General features: G+C 39.7%; 1 protein-coding gene across 1 annotated transcript in view; it reads left to right on the forward strand.

Moving 5' to 3' along the window:
- The window catches only part of LOC110446066, a 92,500-nt gene that overhangs the window by 26,029 nt on the left and 43,816 nt on the right, over positions 1-22,655 (forward strand). Inside the window, exons 5-12 of the mRNA XM_021491030.1 lie at positions 2,945-3,096; positions 3,347-3,532; positions 6,981-7,172; positions 11,240-11,530; positions 11,830-12,073; positions 17,396-17,616; positions 20,617-20,724; positions 21,713-21,855. Of these exons, the coding sequence (XP_021346705.1) occupies positions 2,945-3,096; positions 3,347-3,532; positions 6,981-7,172; positions 11,240-11,530; positions 11,830-12,073; positions 17,396-17,616; positions 20,617-20,724; positions 21,713-21,855 (1,537 nt within the window). The remainder of the gene's footprint in view (positions 1-2,944; positions 3,097-3,346; positions 3,533-6,980; positions 7,173-11,239; positions 11,531-11,829; positions 12,074-17,395; positions 17,617-20,616; positions 20,725-21,712; positions 21,856-22,655) is intronic.

Consider the following 22,655-nt stretch of genomic DNA (forward strand, 5'->3'; position numbering starts at 1 on the left):
ATTGTACACTAGTTCATCATTGTACACTAGTTCATCATTGTACACTAGTTCATCATTGTACATAGTTCATTATTGTACACTAGTTCATCATTGTACACTAGTTCATAATTGTACGCTAGTTCATCATTGTACACTAGCTCATCATTGTACACTAGCTCATCATTGTACACTTCATTGTAGTTTATCATTGTACACTAGTTCATTATTGTACACTAGTTCATCATTGTACACATTTGTACTCTAGTTCATAATTGTACACTATTTCATCATTGTACACTAGTTCATCATTGTACATAGGTCATTATTGTACACGAGTTCATCATTGTACACTAGTTCATAATTGTACGCTAGTTCACCATTGTACACTAGCTCATCATTGTACATTTCATTGTAGTTTATCATTGTACACTAGTTCATTATTATACACTAGTTCATCATTGTACCCTTTATTGTAGTTCATCATTGTACCCTAATTCATCATTTTACACTAGTTCGTCATTGTACTTAGTTCATTATTGTACACTAGTTCATCATTGCACACTAGTTCATTATTGTACACTAGTTCATTATGGTACACAATTGTACACAATTGTACACTAGTTCATCATTGTACCCTAGTTCATTATTGTACACTAGTTCATCATTGTGCATTAGTTCATTATTGTACACTAGTTCATGGGGGTACACTAGTTCATCATTGTACACTTGTTCATTATTGTACACTAGTTCATCATTGCACACTAGTTCATTATTGTACACTAGTTCATGATTGTTCACTAGTTCATTATTGTACACAATTTTACACTAGTTCATCATTGTACTTAGTTCATTATTGTACACTAGTTCATTATTTTACACTAGTCCATTATTGTACCCTTTTTTGTAGTTCATCATTGTACACTAATTCATTATTTTACACTAGTTCATCATTGTACACTAGTTATTATTGTACACTAGTTCATGATTGTTCACTAGTTCATTATTGTACACAATTTTACACTAGTTCATCATTGTACACTAGGTCATCATTTTACACTAGTTCATCATTGTACTTAGTTCATTATTGTACACTAGTTCATTATTGTACTGTACACTAGTTCACCACTGTACACTAGTTCATCATTGTACACATTTGTACTCTAGTTCATCATTGTACACTATTTCATCATTGTACACTAGTTCATCATTGCACACTAGTTCATTATTGTACACTAGGTCATCATTTTACACTAGTTCATTATTGTACACTAGTTCATCATTGTACACTGGTTCATAATTGTACGCTAGTTCATCATTATACACTAGCTCATCATTGTACACTAGTTCATCATTGTACACTGGTTCATAATTGTACGCTAGTTCATCATTATACACTAGCTCATCATTGTACACTAGTTCATCATCGGACACTAGTTCATTTTTGTACACTAGTTCATCATTGTACATAGGTCATTATTGTACACGAGTTCATCATTGTACACTAGTTCATGATTGTACACTAGTTCATCATTGTGCATTAGTTCATTATTGTACACTAGTTCATCATTGTACACTAGTTCATTATTGTACACTAGTTCATTATTGTACACTAGTCCATTATTGTACCCTTTATTGTAGTTCATCATTGTACACTAATTCATCATTTTACACTAGTTCATCATTGTACTTAGTTCATTATTGTACACTAGTTCATTATTGTACACAATTGTACACAATTGTACACTAGTTCATCATTGTACACTAGTTCACCATTGTACATTAGCTCATCATTGTACACTAGTTCATTATTGTACACTAGTTCATCATTGTACACTAGTTCATCATTGTACACTAGTTCATCATTGTACACTAGTTCATCATTGTACATAGTTCATTATTGTACACTAGTTCATCATTGTACACTAGTTCATAATTGTACGCTAGTTCATCATTGTACACTAGCTCATCATTGTACACTAGCTCATCATTGTACACTTCATTGTAGTTCATCATTGTACACTAGTTCATCATTGTAAACTTCATTGTAGTTCATCATTGTACACTAGTTCCCCATTGTACACTAGCTCATCATTGTACAATGATGAGCTAGTGTACAATGATAAGCTAGTGTACAATGATGAGCTAGTGGACAATGATGAGCTAGTGTACAATGGTGAACTAGTGTACAATAATGAACTACAATGAAGTGTACAATGATTAGCTAGTGTACAATGGTGAACTAGCGTGCAATTATGAACTAGTGTACAATGATGAACTAGTGTAAGTGTACAATGATGAGCTAGTGTACAATGATAAGCTAGTGTACAATGGTGAACTAGCGTGCAATTATGAACTAGTGTACAATGATGAACTACAATGAAGTGTACAATGGTGAACTAGTGTACAATGATGAACTAGTGTACAAGAATGAACTATGTACAATGATGAACTAGTGTCCAATGATGAACTAGTGTACAATGATGAGCTAGTGCACAATGGTGAACTAGCGTACAATTATGAACTAGTGTACACTTGTTAATTATTGTACACTAGTTCATTATTGGACACTAGTTCATGATTGTACACTAGTTCATGATTGTTCACTAGTTCATTATTGTACACAATTGTACACTAGTTCATCATTGTAAACTTCATTGTAGTTCATCATTGTACACTAGTTCACTATTGTACACTAGTTCATGATTGTACACTAGTTCATCATTGTACATAGTTCATTATTGTACACTAGTTCATGATTGTACACTAGTTCATGACAGAAATCCATACAGAAAACATTTAAAAGAACTCACCAATTATATAAAATAAATAAATGATAATAACGTATTTTCAACAGTGTTATCTCAGAATTTGGGAAAATTACAATTACATTCTTTAAACTAAATAATAGGGAAATTAATAAGAAACTTTGATAATTTCCATTTTAATAAAAATGTTCTATTTACAGAAATCCAAAATCATGGAAGTGGGCTGATAGAGAACCGAAAATGAATCGCGGGTGTCAGTCGATGACACCGGGGAACCTTACAGCTTACATGAAGACCTGCAATCAACGTCTTCCCTATTACTGCGCAGCACCGAACAGATTTCCGATTGATAGTAAGCATCCCCTACCACGCCGTAGATGTATATAAAGTGAAAACAATATTTTCGGAGTTCTTTTTTAGTTTTAGAACACATACATGAAAATCAATACAAATGTTTTGATTTGCTATATATACTTTTCGATTATTACTTTATAAATTATTTCTAATTTTCTTTTTGAGGAGGAAGCCTATCTTAAGTTCAAATATCACTTGGATCAAAATTTCGCTGTTTTGTTACTGCATTAATATCTCTGCTATTTCAGCCTCGTTGTGTCCAAACGGTAGTTTGTCCGCTGGAGTGTGTTATAGAGCATTCCACACCCCTATGCCCTATGACGAAGCCGTAAGTCACTGTCGCCAGGAAGGAGGATCTCTTGCTACATATGACGGAATGAACAAATACATATTGTCAGGGACTGTGTTTAAGGACAAATTCTTTCCGGAATCAGGTAGGATGTAAATATATAAGTAATTGAATACAGCCATGTAAATTAAAATGACAGCTGACTAATTATATTTAGAATTTCGATAAAATAACTCGACCAACATTTTACCACTTCTAACAGATCAGATGATCACACGCCCGGCAAAGTTGATTTTCTCCGGGTTTCTGTTTCCTACGCGCATTAAAAACCCCTCTGCGCTACCATCCGGGACAAAAATTGTGTTAAACTAATGTTTTATTATTTTAAATTGTTACTGATTAAAGATTTCTATTCTGAACATCTGGAAAGAAATTTTATAATTATACAGAAAAATGTCTATTGAAAATGTTTTCCTACTGATAGTTTGTATTTTCAGCTATTGAATAATATGTGGAGTACAGTATAAGGGACAATGTGATAGCATTTTGATCTGCTAAATATGTTACTCCCTAGGTGGATGTAAGTCATTATACGTTTTCACATATCTAGTTACAAGTTGAAATTTATAAGTAAAAAGAAAAACCAATTGATTGAAACTTAAATACACCGGTGACATTGTATCTCGAAGTGATCGCATGCATTATTTTCACTGATAATTGTTCGACTAAAATGCTTAATGTGGGCTCTAGCTAAGTTCAGTACTATCCTTACACGGTGAAGTGTTTTAATGTGGGCTCTAGCTAAGTCCAGAACTATCCTTACACGGTGAAGTGTTATAATGTGGGCTCTAGCTAAGTCCAGAATTATCCTTACACGGTGAAGTGTTTTAATGTGGGCTCTAGCTATGTCCAGAACTATCCTTACACGGTGAAGTGTTTTAATGTGGGCTCTAGCTAAGTCCAGAACTATCCTTACACGGTGAAGTGTTTTAATGTGGGCTCTAGCTAAGTCCAGAACTATCCTTACACGGTGAAGTGTTTTAATGTGGGCTCTAGCTAAGTCCAGAACTATCCTTACACGGTGAAGTGTTTTAATGTGGGCTCTAGCTAAGTCCAGAACTATCCTTACACGGTGAAGTGTTTTAATGTGGGCTCTAGCTAAGTCCAGAACTATCCTTACACGGTGAAGTGTTTTAATGTGGGCTCTAGCTAAGTCCAGAACTATCCTTACACGGTGAAGTGTTTTAATGTGGGCTCTAGCTAAGTCCAGAACTATCCTTACACGGTGAAGTGTTTTAATGTGGGCTCTAGCTAAGTCCAGAACTATCCTTACACGGTGAAGTGTTTTAATGTGGGCTCTAGCTAAGTCCAGAACTATCCTTACACGGTGAAGTGTTTTAATGTGGGCTCTAGCTAAGTCCAGAACTATCCTTACACGGTGAAGTGTTTTAATGTGGGCTCTAGCTAAGTCCAGAACTATCCTTACACGGTGAAGTGTTTTAATGTGGGCTCTAGCTAAGTCCAGAACTATCCTTACACGGTGAAGTGTTTTAATGTGGGCTCTAGCTAAGTCCAGAACTATCCTTACACGGTGAAGTGTTTTAATGTGGGCTCTAGCTAAGTCCAGAACTATCCTTACACGGTGAAGTGTTTTAATGTGGGCTCTAGCTAAGTCCAGAACTATCCTTACACGGTGAAGTGTTTTAATGTGGGCTCTAGCTAAGTCCAGAACTATCCTTACACGGTGAAGTGTTTTAATGTGGGCTCTAGCTAAGTCCAGAACTATCCTTACACGGTGAAGTGTTTTAATGTGGGCTCTAGCTAAGTCCAGAACTATCCTTACACGGTGAAGTGTTTTAATGTGGGCTCTAGCTAAGTCCAGAACTATCCTTACACGGTGAAGTGTTTTAATGTGGGCTCTAGCTAAGTCCAGAACTATCCTTACACGGTGAAGTGTTTTAATGTGGGCTCTAGCTAAGTCCAGAACTATCCTTACACGGTGAAGTGTTTTAATGTGGGCTCTAGCTAAGTCCAGAACTATCCTTACACGGTGAAGTGTTTTAATGTGGGCTCTAGCTAAGTCCAGAACTATCCTTACACGGTGAAGTGTTTTAATGTGGGCTCTAGCTAAGTCCAGAACTATCCTTACACGGTGAAGTGTTTTAATGTGGGCTCTAGCTAAGTCCAGAACTATCCTTACACGGTGAAGTGTTTTAATGTGGGCTCTAGCTAAGTCCAGAACTATCCTTACACGGTGAAGTGTTTTAATGTGGGCTCTAGCTAAGTCCAGAACTATCCTTACACGGTGAAGTGTTTTAATGTGGGCTCTAGCTAAGTCCAGAACTATCCTTACACGGTGAAGTGTTTTAATGTGGGCTCTAGCTAAGTCCAGAACTATCCTTACACGGTGAAGTGTTTTAATGTGGGCTCTAGCTAAGTCCAGAACTATCCTTACACGGTGAAGTGTTTTAATGTGGGCTCTAGCTAAGTCCAGAACTATCCTTACACGGTGAAGTGTTTTAATGTGGGCTCTAGCTAAGTCCAGAACTATCCTTACACGGTGAAGTGTTTTAATGTGGGCTCTAGCTAAGTCCAGAACTATCCTTACACGGTGAAGTGTTTTAATGTGGGCTCTAGCTAAGTCCAGAACTATCCTTACACGGTGAAGTGTTTTAATGTGGGCTCTAGCTAAGTCCAGAACTATCCTTACACGGTGAAGTGTTTTAATGTGGGCTCTAGCTAAGTCCAGAACTATCCTTACACGGTGAAGTGTTTTAATGTGGGCTCTAGCTAAGTCCAGAACTATCCTTACACGGTGAAGTGTTTTAATGTGGGCTCTAGCTAAGTCCAGAACTATCCTTACACGGTGAAGTGTTTTAATGTGGGCTCTAGCTAAGTCCAGAACTATCCTTACACGGTGAAGTGTTTTAATGTGGGCTCTAGCTAAGTCCAGAACTATCCTTACACGGTGAAGTGTTTTAATGTGGGCTCTAGCTAAGTCCAGAACTATCCTTACACGGTGAAGTGTTTTAATGTGGGCTCTAGCTAAGTCCAGAACTATCCTTACACGGTGAAGTGTTTTCTATAAGCTACATTCGTTAAACTTTACAAAAGAACTTCCTATTTATTTAAGCTTGAAAATTCAGAGTAATCTATTTTTTTTTTACTGAAATCATATCCTTCCTCCTTGAACAATTGATGAGCATTGTAAATTTTGCATTAAGGATATGTTCTTTCCTCACATATATTAAACGTATTGTTTTACTGATTTTCATAATTACCCATTGGCCTATAGGTTACATTATTTGTTTATTAAAAACCATTTGAATTTCACAAGTGTGTTATTTCTACTGTCTGCTAACGCTACAATTAGAGTGAAAGATATTTGGCAGCAGGAAGGTTACACTAAGTAGTTGTAACGGACCTGTTTTCATATGATCTACGATTTCAGCTATTGCGAGGACTTCAATTATTGAACACATAATACTTACATTGATAACCACTTTTGTATTCAGGCTGTAAAATATTGCCCCAAAATAAGCTAGACACATATCCCTTTTTAAGTAATTCCATGTTTTACTTATATTTCGCAGTCGTAAGGAGTTACTACATCAACGGGACCTCAGTGGAAGGAAACAAAGATGGATCCGGAGGAGGAGGAGGCGAAATCCCAGTAAATCTTTGCTTTACATTGAATGTGGGCGATGTCTCCATAGACCAACTGCCTTGTGACACAAACATTGGTGTTATCTGTCAACAACCCCTCACCGTCCCTCCTATACAAGGTATCTATGTTATCTGTTAACAATCCCTCACCGTCCCTCCTATACAAGGGATCTATGTTATCTGTCAACAACCCCTCACTGTCCCTCCTATAAAAGGTATCTATGTTATCTGTCAACAACCCCTCTCCGTCCCTCCTATAAAAGGTATCTATGTTATCTGTAAACAACCCCTCACCGTCCCTCCTATACAAAGTTTCTATGTTATCTGTCAACAAACCCTCCCCGTCCCTCCTATACAAGGTATCTATGTTATCTGTCAACAACCCCTCACCGTCCCTCCTATAAAAGGTATCTATGTTATCTGTAAACAACCCCTCACCGTCCCTCCTATACAAGGTTTCTATGTTATCTGTCAACAACCCTCACCGTCCCTCCTATACCAGGTATCTATGTTATCTGTCAACAACCCCTCACCGTCCCTCCTATACAAGGTATCTATGTTATCTGTCAACAACCCCTCACCGTCCCTCCTATACAAGGTATCTATGTTATCTGTCAACAACCCCTCACCGTCCCTCCTATACAAGGTATCTATGTTATCTGTCAACAACCCCTCACCGTCCCTCCTATACAAGGTATCTATGTTATCTGTCAACAACCCCTCACCGTCCCTCCTATACAAGGTATCTATGTTATCTGTCAACAACCCCTCACCGTCCCTCCTATACAAGGTATCTATGTTATCTGTCAACAACCCCTCACCGTCCCTCCTATACAAGGTATCTATGTTATCTGTCAACAACCCCTCACCGTCCCTCCTATACAAGGTATCTATGTTATCTGTCAACAACCCCTCACCGTCCCTCCTATACAAGGTATCTATGTTATCTGTCAACAACCCCTCACCGTCCCTCCTATACAAGGTATCTATGTTATCTGTCAACAACCCCTCACCGTCCCTCCTATACAAGGTATCTATGTTATCTGTCAACAACCCCTCACCGTCCCTCCTATACAAGGTATCTATGTTATCTGTCAACAACCCCTCACCGTCCCTCCTATACAAGGTATCTATGTTATCTGTCAACAACCCCTCACCGTCCCTCCTATACAAGGTATCTATGTTATCTGTCAACAACCCCTCACCGTCCCTCCTATACAAGGTATCTATGTTATCTGTCAACAACCCCTCACCGTCCCTCCTATACAAGGTATCTATGTTATCTGTCAACAACCCCTCACCGTCCCTCCTATACAAGGTATCTATGTTATCTGTCAACAACCCCTCACCGTCCCTCCTATACAAGGTATCTATGTTATCTGTCAACAACCCCTCACCGTCCCTCCTATACAAGGTATCTATGTTATCTGTCAACAACCCCTCACCGTCCCTCCTATACAAGGTATCTATGTTATCTGTCAACAACCCCTCACCGTCCCTCCTATACAAGGTATCTATGTTATCTGTCAACAACCCCTCACCGTCCCTCCTATACAAGGTATCTATGTTATCTGTCAACAACCCCTCACCGTCCCTCCTATACAAGGTATCTATGTTATCTGTCAACAACCCCTCACCGTCCCTCCTATACAAGGTATCTATGTTATCTGTCAACAACCCCTCACCGTCCCTCCTATACAAGGTATCTATGTTATCTGTCAACAACCCCTCACCGTCCCTCCTATACAAGGTATCTATGTTATCTGTCAACAACCCCTCACCGTCCCTCCTATACAAGGTATCTATGTTATCTGTCAACAACCCCTCACCGTCCCTCCTATACAAGGTATCTATGTTATCTGTCAACAACCCCTCACCGTCCCTCCTATACAAGGTATCTATGTTATCTGTCAACAACCCCTCACCGTCCCTCCTATACAAGGTAGCTATGTTATCTGTCAACAACCCCTCACCGTCCCTCCTATACAAGGTATCTATGTTATCTGTCAACAACCCTCACCATCCCTTCTATACAAGGTATCTATGATATCTGTCAACAACCCCTCATCGTCCCTCCTATACAAGGTATCGTTGTTGTCTGTCAACAACCCCTCACCGTCCCTCCTATACAAGGTATCTATGTTATATGTCAACAACCCTCACCATCCCTTCTATACATGGTATCTATGATATCTGTCAACAACCCCTCATCGTCCCTACAAGGAATCATTGTTATCTGTCAACAACCCCTCACCGTCCCTCATATACAAGGAATCATTGTTATCTGTCAACAACCCCTCACCGTTCCTTCTATACAAGGAATCATTGTTATCTGTCAACAACCCCTCACCGTTCCTTCTATACAAGGAATCATTGTTATCTGTCAACAACCCCTCACCGTCCCTCCTATACCAGGTATCTATGTTATCTGTCAACAATCCTCACCGTCCCTCCTATACAGGGTATCTATAATATCTGTCAACAACCCTTCACCGTCACTCCTATACTAGGTATCTATGTTATCTGTCAACAACCCTCACCATCCCTCCTTTACAAGGTATCTATGTTATCTGTCAACAACCCCTCACTGTCCCTCCTATACAAGGTATCTATGTTATCTGTCAACACCCCCTCACCGTCCCTCCTATACAAGGTATCATTGTTATCTGTCAACAACCCTCACCGTCCCTCCAATACAAGGTATCTATGTTATCTGTCAACAACCCCTCACCGTCCCTCCTATACAAGGTATCTATGTTATTTTTCTACAACCCCTCAGCGTCCCTCCTATACAAGGTATCTTTGTTATCTGTCAACAACCCCTCACCGTCCCTCCTATACAGGGTATCATTGTTATCTGTCAACAACCCCTCACCGTCCCTCCTATACCAGGTATCTATGTTATCTGTCAACAATCCTCACCGTCCCTCCTATACAGGGTATCTATAATATCTGTCAACAACCCTTCACCGTCACTCCTATACCAGGTATCTATGTTATCTGTCAACAACCCTCACCATCCCTCCTTTACAAGGTATCTATGTTATCTGTCAACTACCCTCACCGTCCCTCCTATACAAGGTTTCTATGTTATCTGTCAACAACCCCTCACCGTCCTTCCTATACACGGTATCTATGTTATCTGTCAACAACCCCTCACCGTCCTTCCTATACACGGTATCTATGTTATCTGTCAACAACCCCTCACCGTCACTCCTATACAAGGTATCATTGTTATCTGTCAACAACCCTCACCGTCCCTCCAATACAAGGTATCTATGTTATCTGCCAACAACCCCTCACCGTCCCTCCTATACAAGGTATCATTGTTATCTGTCAACAACCCTCACCGTCCCTCCAATACAAGGTATCTATGTTATCTGCCAACAACCCCTCACCGTCCCTCCTATACAAGGTATCCTTGTTATCTGTCAACAACCCTCACCGTCCCTCCAATACAAGGTATCTATGTTATCTGCCAACAACCCCTCACCGTCCCTCCTATACAAGGTATCCTTGTTATCTGTCAACAACCCTCACCGTCCCTCCAATACAAGGTATCTATGTTATCTGCCAACAACCCCTCACCGTCCCTCCTATACAAGGTATCCTTGTTATCTGTCAACAACCCTCACCGTCCCTCCAATACAAGGTATCTATGTTATCTGCCAACAACCCCTCACCGTCCCTCCTATACAAGGTATCATTGTTATCTGTCAACAACCCCTCACCGTCTCTACACAACCTTTTTCCATTGCATTAGTTATATTTATTTTATCATGACCATTTTAACCTTCAAATATACTTGTATTATATATGATAAGTCGCACATGTGATTACACATGAACAAATTTGGCAATAGACACATTATTTCTACATCATGTATGTATACTGAACCATACAGCCGATCTTCAAGTATACCAGACTAAAACTAACAGATCAAATAATCTTAACACTTATATACTTATATACTTATCATTTACGCAAAAAAACAAGATTCCTTTTCAGCGTAATAAAGTGGTCATTTACTTACCCAACACCAACCAACTTTACATACCCAACACCAACCAACTTTACAAACTTCGATATTGAAAAGCGTGAATGATGTTTGCAGTTTCATCCTCAAACTAGATAATGATTTCCCATAACACTAGTTAATATACCATTTTATATTGCTTTTATGCAGGTGATGGTATTCCTGTTTTCCAAGCACTTAAAATCAGTGGTGAATCTAATCAAGGTGGTATTTACAAAATGCAATGTCGTTTAGAAAGGAATTTGATGGACTTCGAGAACATGGTGACTTATTTTGATGGTGTTCCTAAGGATGCCTATATCGCGCAGGCAAATGGAGTGATGACAGAGATAACACTATATGGTGATGATTACAAAAACATAGGCGATTACTGGTGTGAGATACAGAACACCAGGACGTCTGCCGTAATGGTCTCCAATAAAGTCAGATATGAATTTCCTCGTAAGTATTTGTGCCGTAATAACTTCATTTCCGTTGATACCCATTGTCGTTTATGTTCTTCCAGTATCATGTTTGCGTGCATTTGCACTCTTGAAAAGAAACAATAGAATCGGAACGATCTTTCTTTACGCGTATGTGAATACATTTTCGCTTCATACTTTTAAAAAAGTTGCAATTTACTGATTTTTACAAATCCTTTTTTTGTTGATCATGTCAAGTTTTTATCATAACTAGACAAATATAACCAGGAATATTGTGTTCTGTTAAATGCCATTTTTCATTCATTTCATTATTTACAGAATCGTCTTCCTTAACGTATCGAGGATATGCCAATTTTACAGCCCTACAACAGAATCTTACTATCTCTCTACACAACCTGGGGTTTCAGCAGGACGCCAGATATTTGCAGTCATCCTCATTGATCTTGGGATTCTTCAGTCCTAATCTTAATAATGCTGTTCAGGACTTGTTGTCCTACCAGGAGCCTCCTTTGAGTTTTAATCGGGACATAGTATCCGGATATAGAGAAATTGGAAAAATAAGGTAACTCGAATTTTGCAGGATGTCACAGCTGTAGATATCGTCTTAGTCATTTAAAATAACAGATTTAATCGAACAATATTATTTTTTATATAAAATTAACAAAATACATGGCCTAAACGTGGGTAAATTTCTGATCACGATTGATGAACCCTTTCTCCATGTTTCTTCGTTCTCTCTTTATAATGGCTGTCTATTTTAAGATAATCAAAATTATCTTTTTTCTACTGCATTGAAATAAATGGTTGGATTCATTCAAGGCATATATGGTACAGCGAGAGATTCATATCGGGACACATTGCTAAAAACCCCTATATTTAGATGAGATATATTTAGATGACATATATTTAGATGAGATATATTTAAATGAGATATGAAGTATGGATCAGTCTTCGAATGCTTTAATCTAACTAAATGTTCCATTGAAATATTGAAAATTGGAAGATATTGCGTTTTCAAATCATATTATAATATGCTTTGGTGCCAACCAATAGGTACAACTTGTAAACAGCTACATGGAATCGTCAGTAAATATGTCTTGAAAATTAACTTATACAATACCGTGCAATGTAGTTTACATTTAATCTTAGCTTAGTGTACTTAAAATTTTATTGATGTAACATTGCAGCGATTTAAACAGAGACGTAAAGAGAGTAATTAGCACCCTGCAGCATGCCTCTCTATAGGAGTATACCTCTCTATAGGAGTATACCTCTCTATAGGAGTATACCTCTCTATAGGAGCATACCTCTCTATAGGAGCATACCTCTCTATAGGAGCATACCTCTCTATAGGAGCATACCTCTCTATAGGAGCATACCTCTCTATAGGAGCATACCTCTCTATAGGAGTATACCTCTCTATAGGAGCATACCTCTCTATAGGAGCATACCTCTCTATAGGAGCATACCTCTCTATAGGAGCATACCTCTCTATAGGAGCATACCTCTCTATAGGAGCATACCTCTCTATAGGAGCATACCTCTCTATAGGAGCATACCTCTCTATAGGAGCATACCTCTCTATAGGAGCATACCTCTCTATAGGAGCATACCTCTCTATAGGAGCATACCTCTCTATAGGAGCATACCTCTCTATAGGAGCATACCTCTCTATAGGAGCATACCTCTCTATAGGAGCATACCTCTCTATAGGAGCATACCTCTCTATAGGAGCATACCTCTCTATAGGAGCATACCTCTCTATAGGAGCATACCTCTCTATAGGAGCATACCTCTCTATAGGAGCATACCTCTCTATAGGAGCATACCTCTCTATAGGAGCATACCTCTCTATAGGAGCATACCTCTCTATAGGAGCATACCTCTCTATAGGAGCATACCTCTCTATAGGAGCATACCTCTCTATAGGAGCATACCTCTCTATAGGAGCATACCTCTCTATAGGAGCATACCTCTCTATAGGAGCATACCTCTCTATAGGAGCATACCTCTCTATAGGAGCATACCTCTCTATAGGAGCATACCTCTCTATAGGAGCATACCTCTCTATAGGAGCATACCTCTCTATAGGAGCATACCTCTCTATAGGAGCATACCTCTCTATAGGAGCATACCTCTCTATAGGAGCATACCTCTCTATAGGAGCATACCTCTCTATAGGAGCATACCTCTCTATAGGAGCATACCTCTCTATAGGAGCATACCTCTCTATAGGAGTATACCTCTCTATAGGAGCATACCTCTCTATAGGAGCATACCTCTCTATAGGAGCATACCTCTCTATAGGAGCATACCTCTCTATAGGAGCATACCTCTCTATAGGAGCATACCTCTCTATAGGAGCATACCTCTCTATAGGAGCATACCTCTCTATAGGAGCATACCTCTCTATAGGAGCATACCTCTCTATAGGAGCATACCTCTCTATAGGAGCATACCTCTCTATAGGAGCATACCTCTCTATAGGAGCATACCTCTCTATAGGAGCATACCTCTCTATAGGAGCATACCTCTCTATAGGAGCATACCTCTCTATAGGAGCATACCTCTCTATAGGAGCATACCTCTCTATAGGAGCATACCTCTCTATAGGAGCATACCTCTCTATAGGAGCATACCTCTCTATAGGAGCATACCTCTCTATAGGAGCATACCTCTCTATAGGAGCATACCTCTCTATAGGAGCATACCTCTCTATAGGAGCATACCTCTCTATAGGAGCATACCTCTCTATAGGAGCATACCTCTCTATAGGAGCATACCTCTCTATAGGAGCATACCTCTCTATAGGAGCATACCTCTCTATAGGAGCATACCTCTCTATAGGAGCATACCTCTCTATAGGAGCATACCTCTCTATAGGAGCATACCTCTCTATAGGAGCATACCTCTCTATAGGAGCATACCTCTCTATAGGAGCATACCTCTCTATAGGAGCATACCTCTCTATAGGAGCATACCTCTCTATAGGAGCATACCTCTCTATAGGAGCATACCTCTCTATAGGAGCATACCTCTCTATAGGAGCATACCTCTCTATAGGAGCATACCTCTCTATAGGAGCATACCTCTCTATAGGAGCATACCTCTCTATAGGAGCATACCTCTCTATAGGAGCATACCTCTCTATAGGAGTATACCTCTCTATAGGAGCATACCTCTCTATAGGAGCATACCTCTCTATAGGAGCATACCTCTCTATAGGAGCATACCTCTCTATAGGAGCATACCTCTCTATAGGAGCATACCTCTCTATAGGAGCATACCTCTCTATAGGAGCATACCTCTCTATAGGAGCATACCTCTCTATAGGAGCATACCTCTCTATAGGAGCATACCTCTCTATAGGAGCATACCTCTCTATAGGAGCATACCTCTCTATAGGAGCATACCTCTCTATAGGAGCATACCTCTCTATAGGAGCATACCTCTCTATAGGAGCATACCTCTCTATAGGAGCATACCTCTCTATAGGAGCATACCTCTCTATAGGAGCATACCTCTCTATAGGAGCATACCTCTCTATAGGAGCATACCTCTCTATAGGAGCATACCTCTCTATAGGAGCATACCTCTCTATAGGAGCATACCTCTCTATAGGAGCATACCTCTCTATAGGAGCATACCTCTCTATAGGAGCATACCTCTCTATAGGAGCATACCTCTCTATAGGAGCATACCTCTCTATAGGAGCATACCTCTCTATAGGAGCATACCTCTCTATAGGAGCATACCTCTCTATAGGAGCATACCTCTCTATAGGAGCATACCTCTCTATAGGAGCATACCTCTCTATAGGAGCATACCTCTCTATAGGAGCATACCTCTCTATAGGAGCATACCTCTCTATAGGAGCATACCTCTCTATAGGAGCATACCTCTCTATAGGAGCATACCTCTCTATAGGAGCATACCTCTCTATAGGAGCATACCTCTCTATAGGAGCATACCTCTCTATAGGAGCATACCTCTCTATAGGAGCATACCTCTCTATAGGAGCATACCTCTCTATAGGAGCATACCTCTCTATAGGAGCATACCTCTCTATAGGAGCATACCTCTCTATAGGAGCATACCTCTCTATAGGAGCATACCTCTCTATAGGAGCATACCTCTCTATAGGAGCATACCTCTCTATAGGAGCATACCTCTCTATAGGAGCATACCTCTCTATAGGAGCATACCTCTCTATAGGAGCATACCTCTCTATAGGAGCATACCTCTCTATAGGAGCATACCTCTCTATAGGAGCATACCTCTCTATAGGAGCATACCTCTCTATAGGAGCATACCTCTCTATAGGAGCATACCTCTCTATAGGAGCATACCTCTCTATAGGAGCATACCTCTCTATAGGAGCATACCTCTCTATAGGAGCATACCTCTCTATAGGAGCATACCTCTCTATAGGAGCATACCTCTCTATAGGAGCATACCTCTCTATAGGAGCATACCTCTCTATAGGAGCATACCTCTCTATAGGAGCATACCTCTCTATAGGAGCATACCTCTCTATAGGAGCATACCTCTCTATAGGAGCATACCTCTCTATAGGAGCATACCTCTCTATAGGAGCATACCTCTCTATAGGAGCATACCTCTCTATAGGAGCATACCTCTCTATAGGAGCATACCTCTCTATAGGAGCATACCTCTCTATAGGAGCATACCTCTCTATAGGAGCATACCTCTCTATAGGAGCATACCTCTCTATAGGAGCATACCTCTCTATAGGAGCATACCTCTCTATAGGAGCATACCTCTCTATAGGAGCATACCTCTCTATAGGAGCATACCTCTCTATAGGAGCATACCTCTCTATAGGAGCATACCTCTCTATAGGAGCATACCTCTCTATAGGAGCATACCTCTCTATAGGAGCATACCTCTCTATAGGAGTATACCTCTCTATAGGAGTATACCTCTCTATAGGAGCATACCTCTCTATAGGAGTATACCTCTTCATCCTCGCTATCCAATGGCTCCGTTCACGATAGTCATATCTTTGATATGTGATATACAACATTTGATATAGCGCCCCATCTGGCTAGAAGAAGCCACTCTAAAGCGCTTTACAGTACATACATGTAGATATACAATTTATACAATCAATGAAATGAGCATATACATTATTAGATACAATTTTAAGGAATTCGCAGGAGCTGCTTTATTGGTTCATACCTACTACACTGTAGCCCTATGCCACCTTGCTAATTTCTCCCTATGTGTGTATGCCTGCGTGTGTGCTGGAGATGTTCAGTGTGCTTGTAGTGGGACCGTGCTTCAAACGGCATCCTTAATTTGTTGCAGTATGTATGCTGTAGTATTCACGTGAGGTGGCACACCTCACTTGACTGCTACAGTACAGATACCAAAACATCCACCCCTGACCATTGTATACTCCACCTGGGTTGTTGGAGTTGTGTGGGCAGGCGAAAAACTCTTTCCCTGAATATCCCATGCGTACGACGACTCTGGGGATATTCAGTGCATCTTCTTTACACCCATTGTAAATGTCAAATCATCACAGTGATCACGTGATTTAATTTCAATACTTGTTTTGATAATGACATCATCGTGCAATGTTTGTAGCATAATTGTGCAATCTACTCTGAAACGCTCCACACAACGTGGTTTTATCTTATGCTCCAACGAATTGCGGACCATAACATAAGCAACATCAAGGTTTGTCGCTAATTAGCACGGCAGTGCAATCTACAGCATCTTTGCCGTCTTATTTATTTCCGAATTCATTGATCACATTAATGACTTTCAGGCACCTTCGATTACATTTATATGATATAAAAATGTCACTTATTCAAGACAATTAATTAAAATGCTTCATATTTCTTTTATATTTCAGTGAATATGGAACATCTGTTGGCTTTTCTGTTTATTTAAATATGAGAATACTTAACAGGAACGAACCGAAATGGTATACACCAGAAAAAGACCAATTAGCTTTGAGCATATTGAGAGAAAGAATAGAATCTTTCTTAAACTTGGACAATGTACCTTCACGAAGAAAGAGAAGGAAGCGACAGGCAAATTTATTCTTACCAAACGTTGTCCTCTTAAGCATTGGTAAGCATTTTTGCTTCTGATATTGAATGATTGTTCTATATGTTTGTTCTAAATGTTGAACTATGCTGTATATATATTCAGCTAATTGGATGGCATATTTATAACTTCATTTAACATTCGGTCGTTGTATATGAGAAATGTGCTATGTTAAGGTTCGTTAAGACAATCAAGGATTCTGTTAAAATGGAAACTTGTTACCTTCCGGCTACGCGTTATCGTGCCTTAACTATGAAACTGATGTAATTTGTTTGACAACTATATACTTTATTCTTCAATACAGCTTGTCTATACATCGTTGAATCTTACTGTGGGGATTCAGCTAGATTTGTTAGGTATTCTAATCCAAAAGGCCAACATGACCTTTCGCCACCATGTTGTCTCCGTCTTTGTTTACCGTCCGTCTTCTTCTTTAAACCTGCAAGATGCTAAAAGTGAGATCTTCTTTTGAGTGGTCCGTGTGTGATGATGATGGCGGCGTCAACATTAAGTTTTTGCGTTTAACTTAGTTTCGCTGAAAGCATAAGTGCTATACCAACCAAACTTTTACCATAGATGTGTCACCTTAGGTCGTACATCTCAACCCATGCGTCATCTTAGGTCGTACATCTCAACCCATGTATCACCTTAGGTCGTACATCTCAACCCATGCATCACCTAAGGTCGTACATCTCAACCCATGCGTCACCTTAGGTCGTACATCTCAACCCATGCATCATCTTAGGTCGAACATCTCAACCCATGCGTCATCTTAGGTCGTACATCTCGACCCATGCATCATCTTAGGTCGTACATCTCAACCCATGCGTCATCTTAGGTCGTACATCTCAACCCATGCGTCATCTTAGGTCGTACATCTCAACCCATGCGTCATCTTAGGTCGTACATCTCAACCCATGCGTCATCTTAGGTCGTACATCTCAACCCATGCGTCATCTTAGGTCGTACATCTCAACCCATGCGTCATCTTAGGTCGTACATCTCAACCCATGCGTCATCTTAGGTCGTACATCTCAACCCATGCGTCATCTTAGGTCGTACATCTCAACCCATGCGTCATCTTAGGTCGTACATCTCAACCCATGCGTCATCTTAGGTCGTACATCTCAACCCATGCGTCATCTTAGGTCGTACATCTCAACCCATGCGTCATCTTAGGTCGTACATCTCAACCCATGCGTCATCTTAGGTCGTACATCTCAACCCATGCGTCATCTTAGGTCGTACATCTCAACCCATGCGTCATCTTAGGTCGTACATCTCAACCCATGCGTCATCTTAGGTCGTACATCTCAACCCATGCGTCATCTTAGGTCGTACATCTCAACCCATGCGTCATCTTAGGTCGTACATCTCAACCCATGCGTCATCTTAGGTCGTACATCTCAACCCATGCGTCATCTTAGGTCGTACATCTCAACCCATGCGTCATCTTAGGTCGTACATCTCAACCCATGCGTCATCTTAGGTCGTACATCTCAACCCATGCGTCATCTTAGGTCGTACATCTCAACCCATGCATCACCTTAGGTCGTACATGTCAACCCATGCGTCATCTTAGTTCGTACATCTCAACCCATGCATCACCTTAGGTCGTACATCTCAACCCATGCGTCACCTTAGGTCGTACATCTCAACCCATGCGTCATCTTAGGTCGTACATCTCAACCCATGCGTCATCTTAGGTCGTACATCTCAACCCATGCGTCATCTTAGGTCGTACATCTCAACCATGCGTCACCTTAGGTCGTACATCTCAACCCATGCGTCACCTTAAGTCGTACTTCTCAACCCATGCGTCACCTTAGGTCGTACAGCTCAACCCATGCGTCATCTTAGGTCGTACATCTCAACCATGCGGTATCTTAGGTCGTAAATCTCAACCCATGCATTAAATGTTGGTTGCGGCCTTCCTTTCATGATCCATTAACTTTATCAGCATATCCCTTAGGTCGTACATCTCAACCATGCGCCACCTTAGGTCGTACATGTCAACCCATGCGTCATCATAGGTCGTACATCTCAACCCATGGGTTATCTTAGGTCGTACATCTCAAACCATGCGTCATCTTAGGTCGAACATCTCAACCCATGCATTACCTTAGGTCGTACATCTCCACCCATGCGTCATCTTAAGTTGTACATCTCAACCCATGGATCACCTTTGGTCGTAACTCCCCACCCATGCATCACCTTAGTTCGTACATCTCAACCGGTGCGTCATCTTAGGTCGGACATCTCAACCGATGCGTCACCTTAGGTCGTACCTCTCAACCCATGCGTCACCTTACGTCGTATATCTCAACCCATGCATCACCTTAGGTCATACATCACCTTAGGTCATACATCACCTTAGGTCATACATCACCTTAGGTCATACATCACCTTAGGTCATACATCTCAACCCATGCGTTACCTTAGGTCGTACATCTCCACCCATGCGTCATCTTAGTTCGTCCTTCTCAACCCATGCATCATCTTAGGTCGTACATATCAACCCATGCATCACCTTAGTTCGTACATCTCGACCCATGCGTCATCTTAAGTTGTACATCTCAACCCATGTATCATCTTAAGTCGTACATCTCAACCCATGCATCACCTTAGGTCGTACATCTCAACCCATGCGTTATCTTAGGTCGTACATCTCAACCCATGCGTCATCTTAGGTTGTACATCTCAACCCATGCATTAAATGTTGGATGCGGCCTTCCTTTCATGGTCCATTAACTTTATCAGCATATCCATTATTTTTTTTGCATTTAAGTTAGTTTCTCTGATATGTGCATTGATGGTTAAAGCGGGGCACAGGCGAGAAATATTAATCCGAATGAAACGTTAATCTTTTAAATACTTTCTTCTCCTGAACGGCTTATTTATTTCATTACGATCCATCACAACGAGATATTGGAACCATGAAACCAAATTGTATGTAAAGGGAAGGTGTAGCACCATGGAGGCTGTGGAGACATTTTATCGCATTCATTTTCTCTATTTGTGCAGGGTCCTGCTCGGCGTTCAGTGTTTATAACTTGGATTTAGACAGAAGTGTTAGCTTTAGAGCCGTGGCAGCTGGTGACACAGCATTCTCCAAAGAAATATGTATCACAGGTAAGAAATATGTATCACAGGTAAGCATCGTTTTCGTTACATCTCTTACATTTTACTGTAAACACGTGGTCGTATTTTTTCCGTATATATTTTGAAGGTTATTCCTGTATATTTCTTTGCTATAAAAATTAATTATTTTGCCATAGTTTCATTGTTTTCCAGTTCGAATTACGATTTTCTTCATATTTTGATATTCTCTTGTTTCAAAAACCATGAAGAAACCATATAGTCCGAGAAATCAATATTACATGAAAATAATCGGTCAAGCTTATCTTATTTCTTAACGTTTAAAAACCGGTTCAAATTTGCCTTTATACATGCATTTTTAAGGAAAAATAATGTCATTTTCCAAGACATAATTTACGGATATATCGTTTGGAATCATAAAACTAGTTGGACGATTATTTGGGTTTCTATTAATCATCAGGCCGTGTAATTCACCTGGGATTGTTTCTGTTTTTCTATGTCATTTAGATACATACTTACACCAATAAACTGATCCAATATCGAAATACAAATAGCTAACAGCTACATCTGTTATACATGAACATGAATTAGAAAAAAGTATATACTGGAAACGGATGTCATACGTTAAGATAGGTAAACCACCCAGTAGTGGGATTAGCTAATGAATAAACGAGAAAATGAACATTAATAAGTTGTTACTTTTCCGGCGGCGTCGTCAACATTTAGTGTTTGCATTTAAGTAAATTGCATAGTCCATTGACTTTGTCAGCATCTCCATCAACATTAAGATTTTGCTTTTAAGTAGGTGTCTCTGAAACAATAAGTGCTAGTCTTACCAAACTTGACTTGATGGTCAAAGCGGGGCACAGGCGACACATATCAATCCGAATGGCTTGATTGTTTAGTAATTTCTGTTTTACTAATTACATTAAGACTAGTGAGACACCCTAATAGGTTTTTGGTCGATGTTTCTGTTTTGTATGGATGGTTATTTCTGACAATACGGTATGTTTACTTGCAGACAAAAGGCCGTTAGCTAATGTGACATGCATTAGATCATTTTATAACGGGGCCTTTTACGGGGACATTAGGATAAATCCGAAGTGTGTCTTTAATGATACGGCCAGTAGTGGTTCTACGACAACGTTGCAAAGATTGGCAGAGGTAAGCGATAATCATGGGTCGTCGGTACACTCATTTTGAAATAAATCATTGATTATTATGATACAAATTTCTGATGACGTCACAAATTTACTGTTAGCGTAAAACTGATGGATTACACAATAACTATATCTTGTCTAAATATTCAAAATATTGAGTTGTACATTCATCGAAAAAAGGTATCGACAAAAAATAGATTTAACGGCCAACTTTACAACTAGCATCTGTCACCCCTTACATTGCTTTGAACGTGTATTTCAAAAGGACAGTGCCATGGCGTATGAATATGTCATCACACTACAGTGGTAACATGACGTCACAATGTACACAAGATTGGTGGACAAAATATTGCAACATTTTGCTATGGCCTGTTAAGATTAGGTTAAAGAATGAAATTATAGTTTTCGTTTCTCGGAAAATAATGTCGGATGAATATTTATGATCAAAAGGTGAATGTTTATTAACATCCAAATTTCATAAAGATTAGCATTAATATTGTTCACCATATACACTCATGCATGTTCTGAGTTTATTACTAGATTGACCAATGTAAAGTGTACACTCATACATGTTCTGAGTTTATTACTAGATTGACCAATGTAAGGTGTACACTCATACATGTTCTGAGTTTATTACGAGATTGACCAATGTAAAGTGTACACTCATACATGTTCTGAGTTTATTACGAGATTGACCAATGTAAAGTTTACACTCATACATGTTCTGAGTTTATAACTAGATTGACCAATGTAAAGTGTACACTCATACATGTTCTGAGTTTATTACTAGATTGACCAATGTAA

Source organism: Mizuhopecten yessoensis, unplaced genomic scaffold (assembly GCF_002113885.1).
Source record: "Mizuhopecten yessoensis strain PY_sf001 unplaced genomic scaffold, ASM211388v2 scaffold285, whole genome shotgun sequence".
Taxonomy (NCBI): Eukaryota; Metazoa; Mollusca; class Bivalvia; order Pectinida; family Pectinidae; genus Mizuhopecten; species Mizuhopecten yessoensis.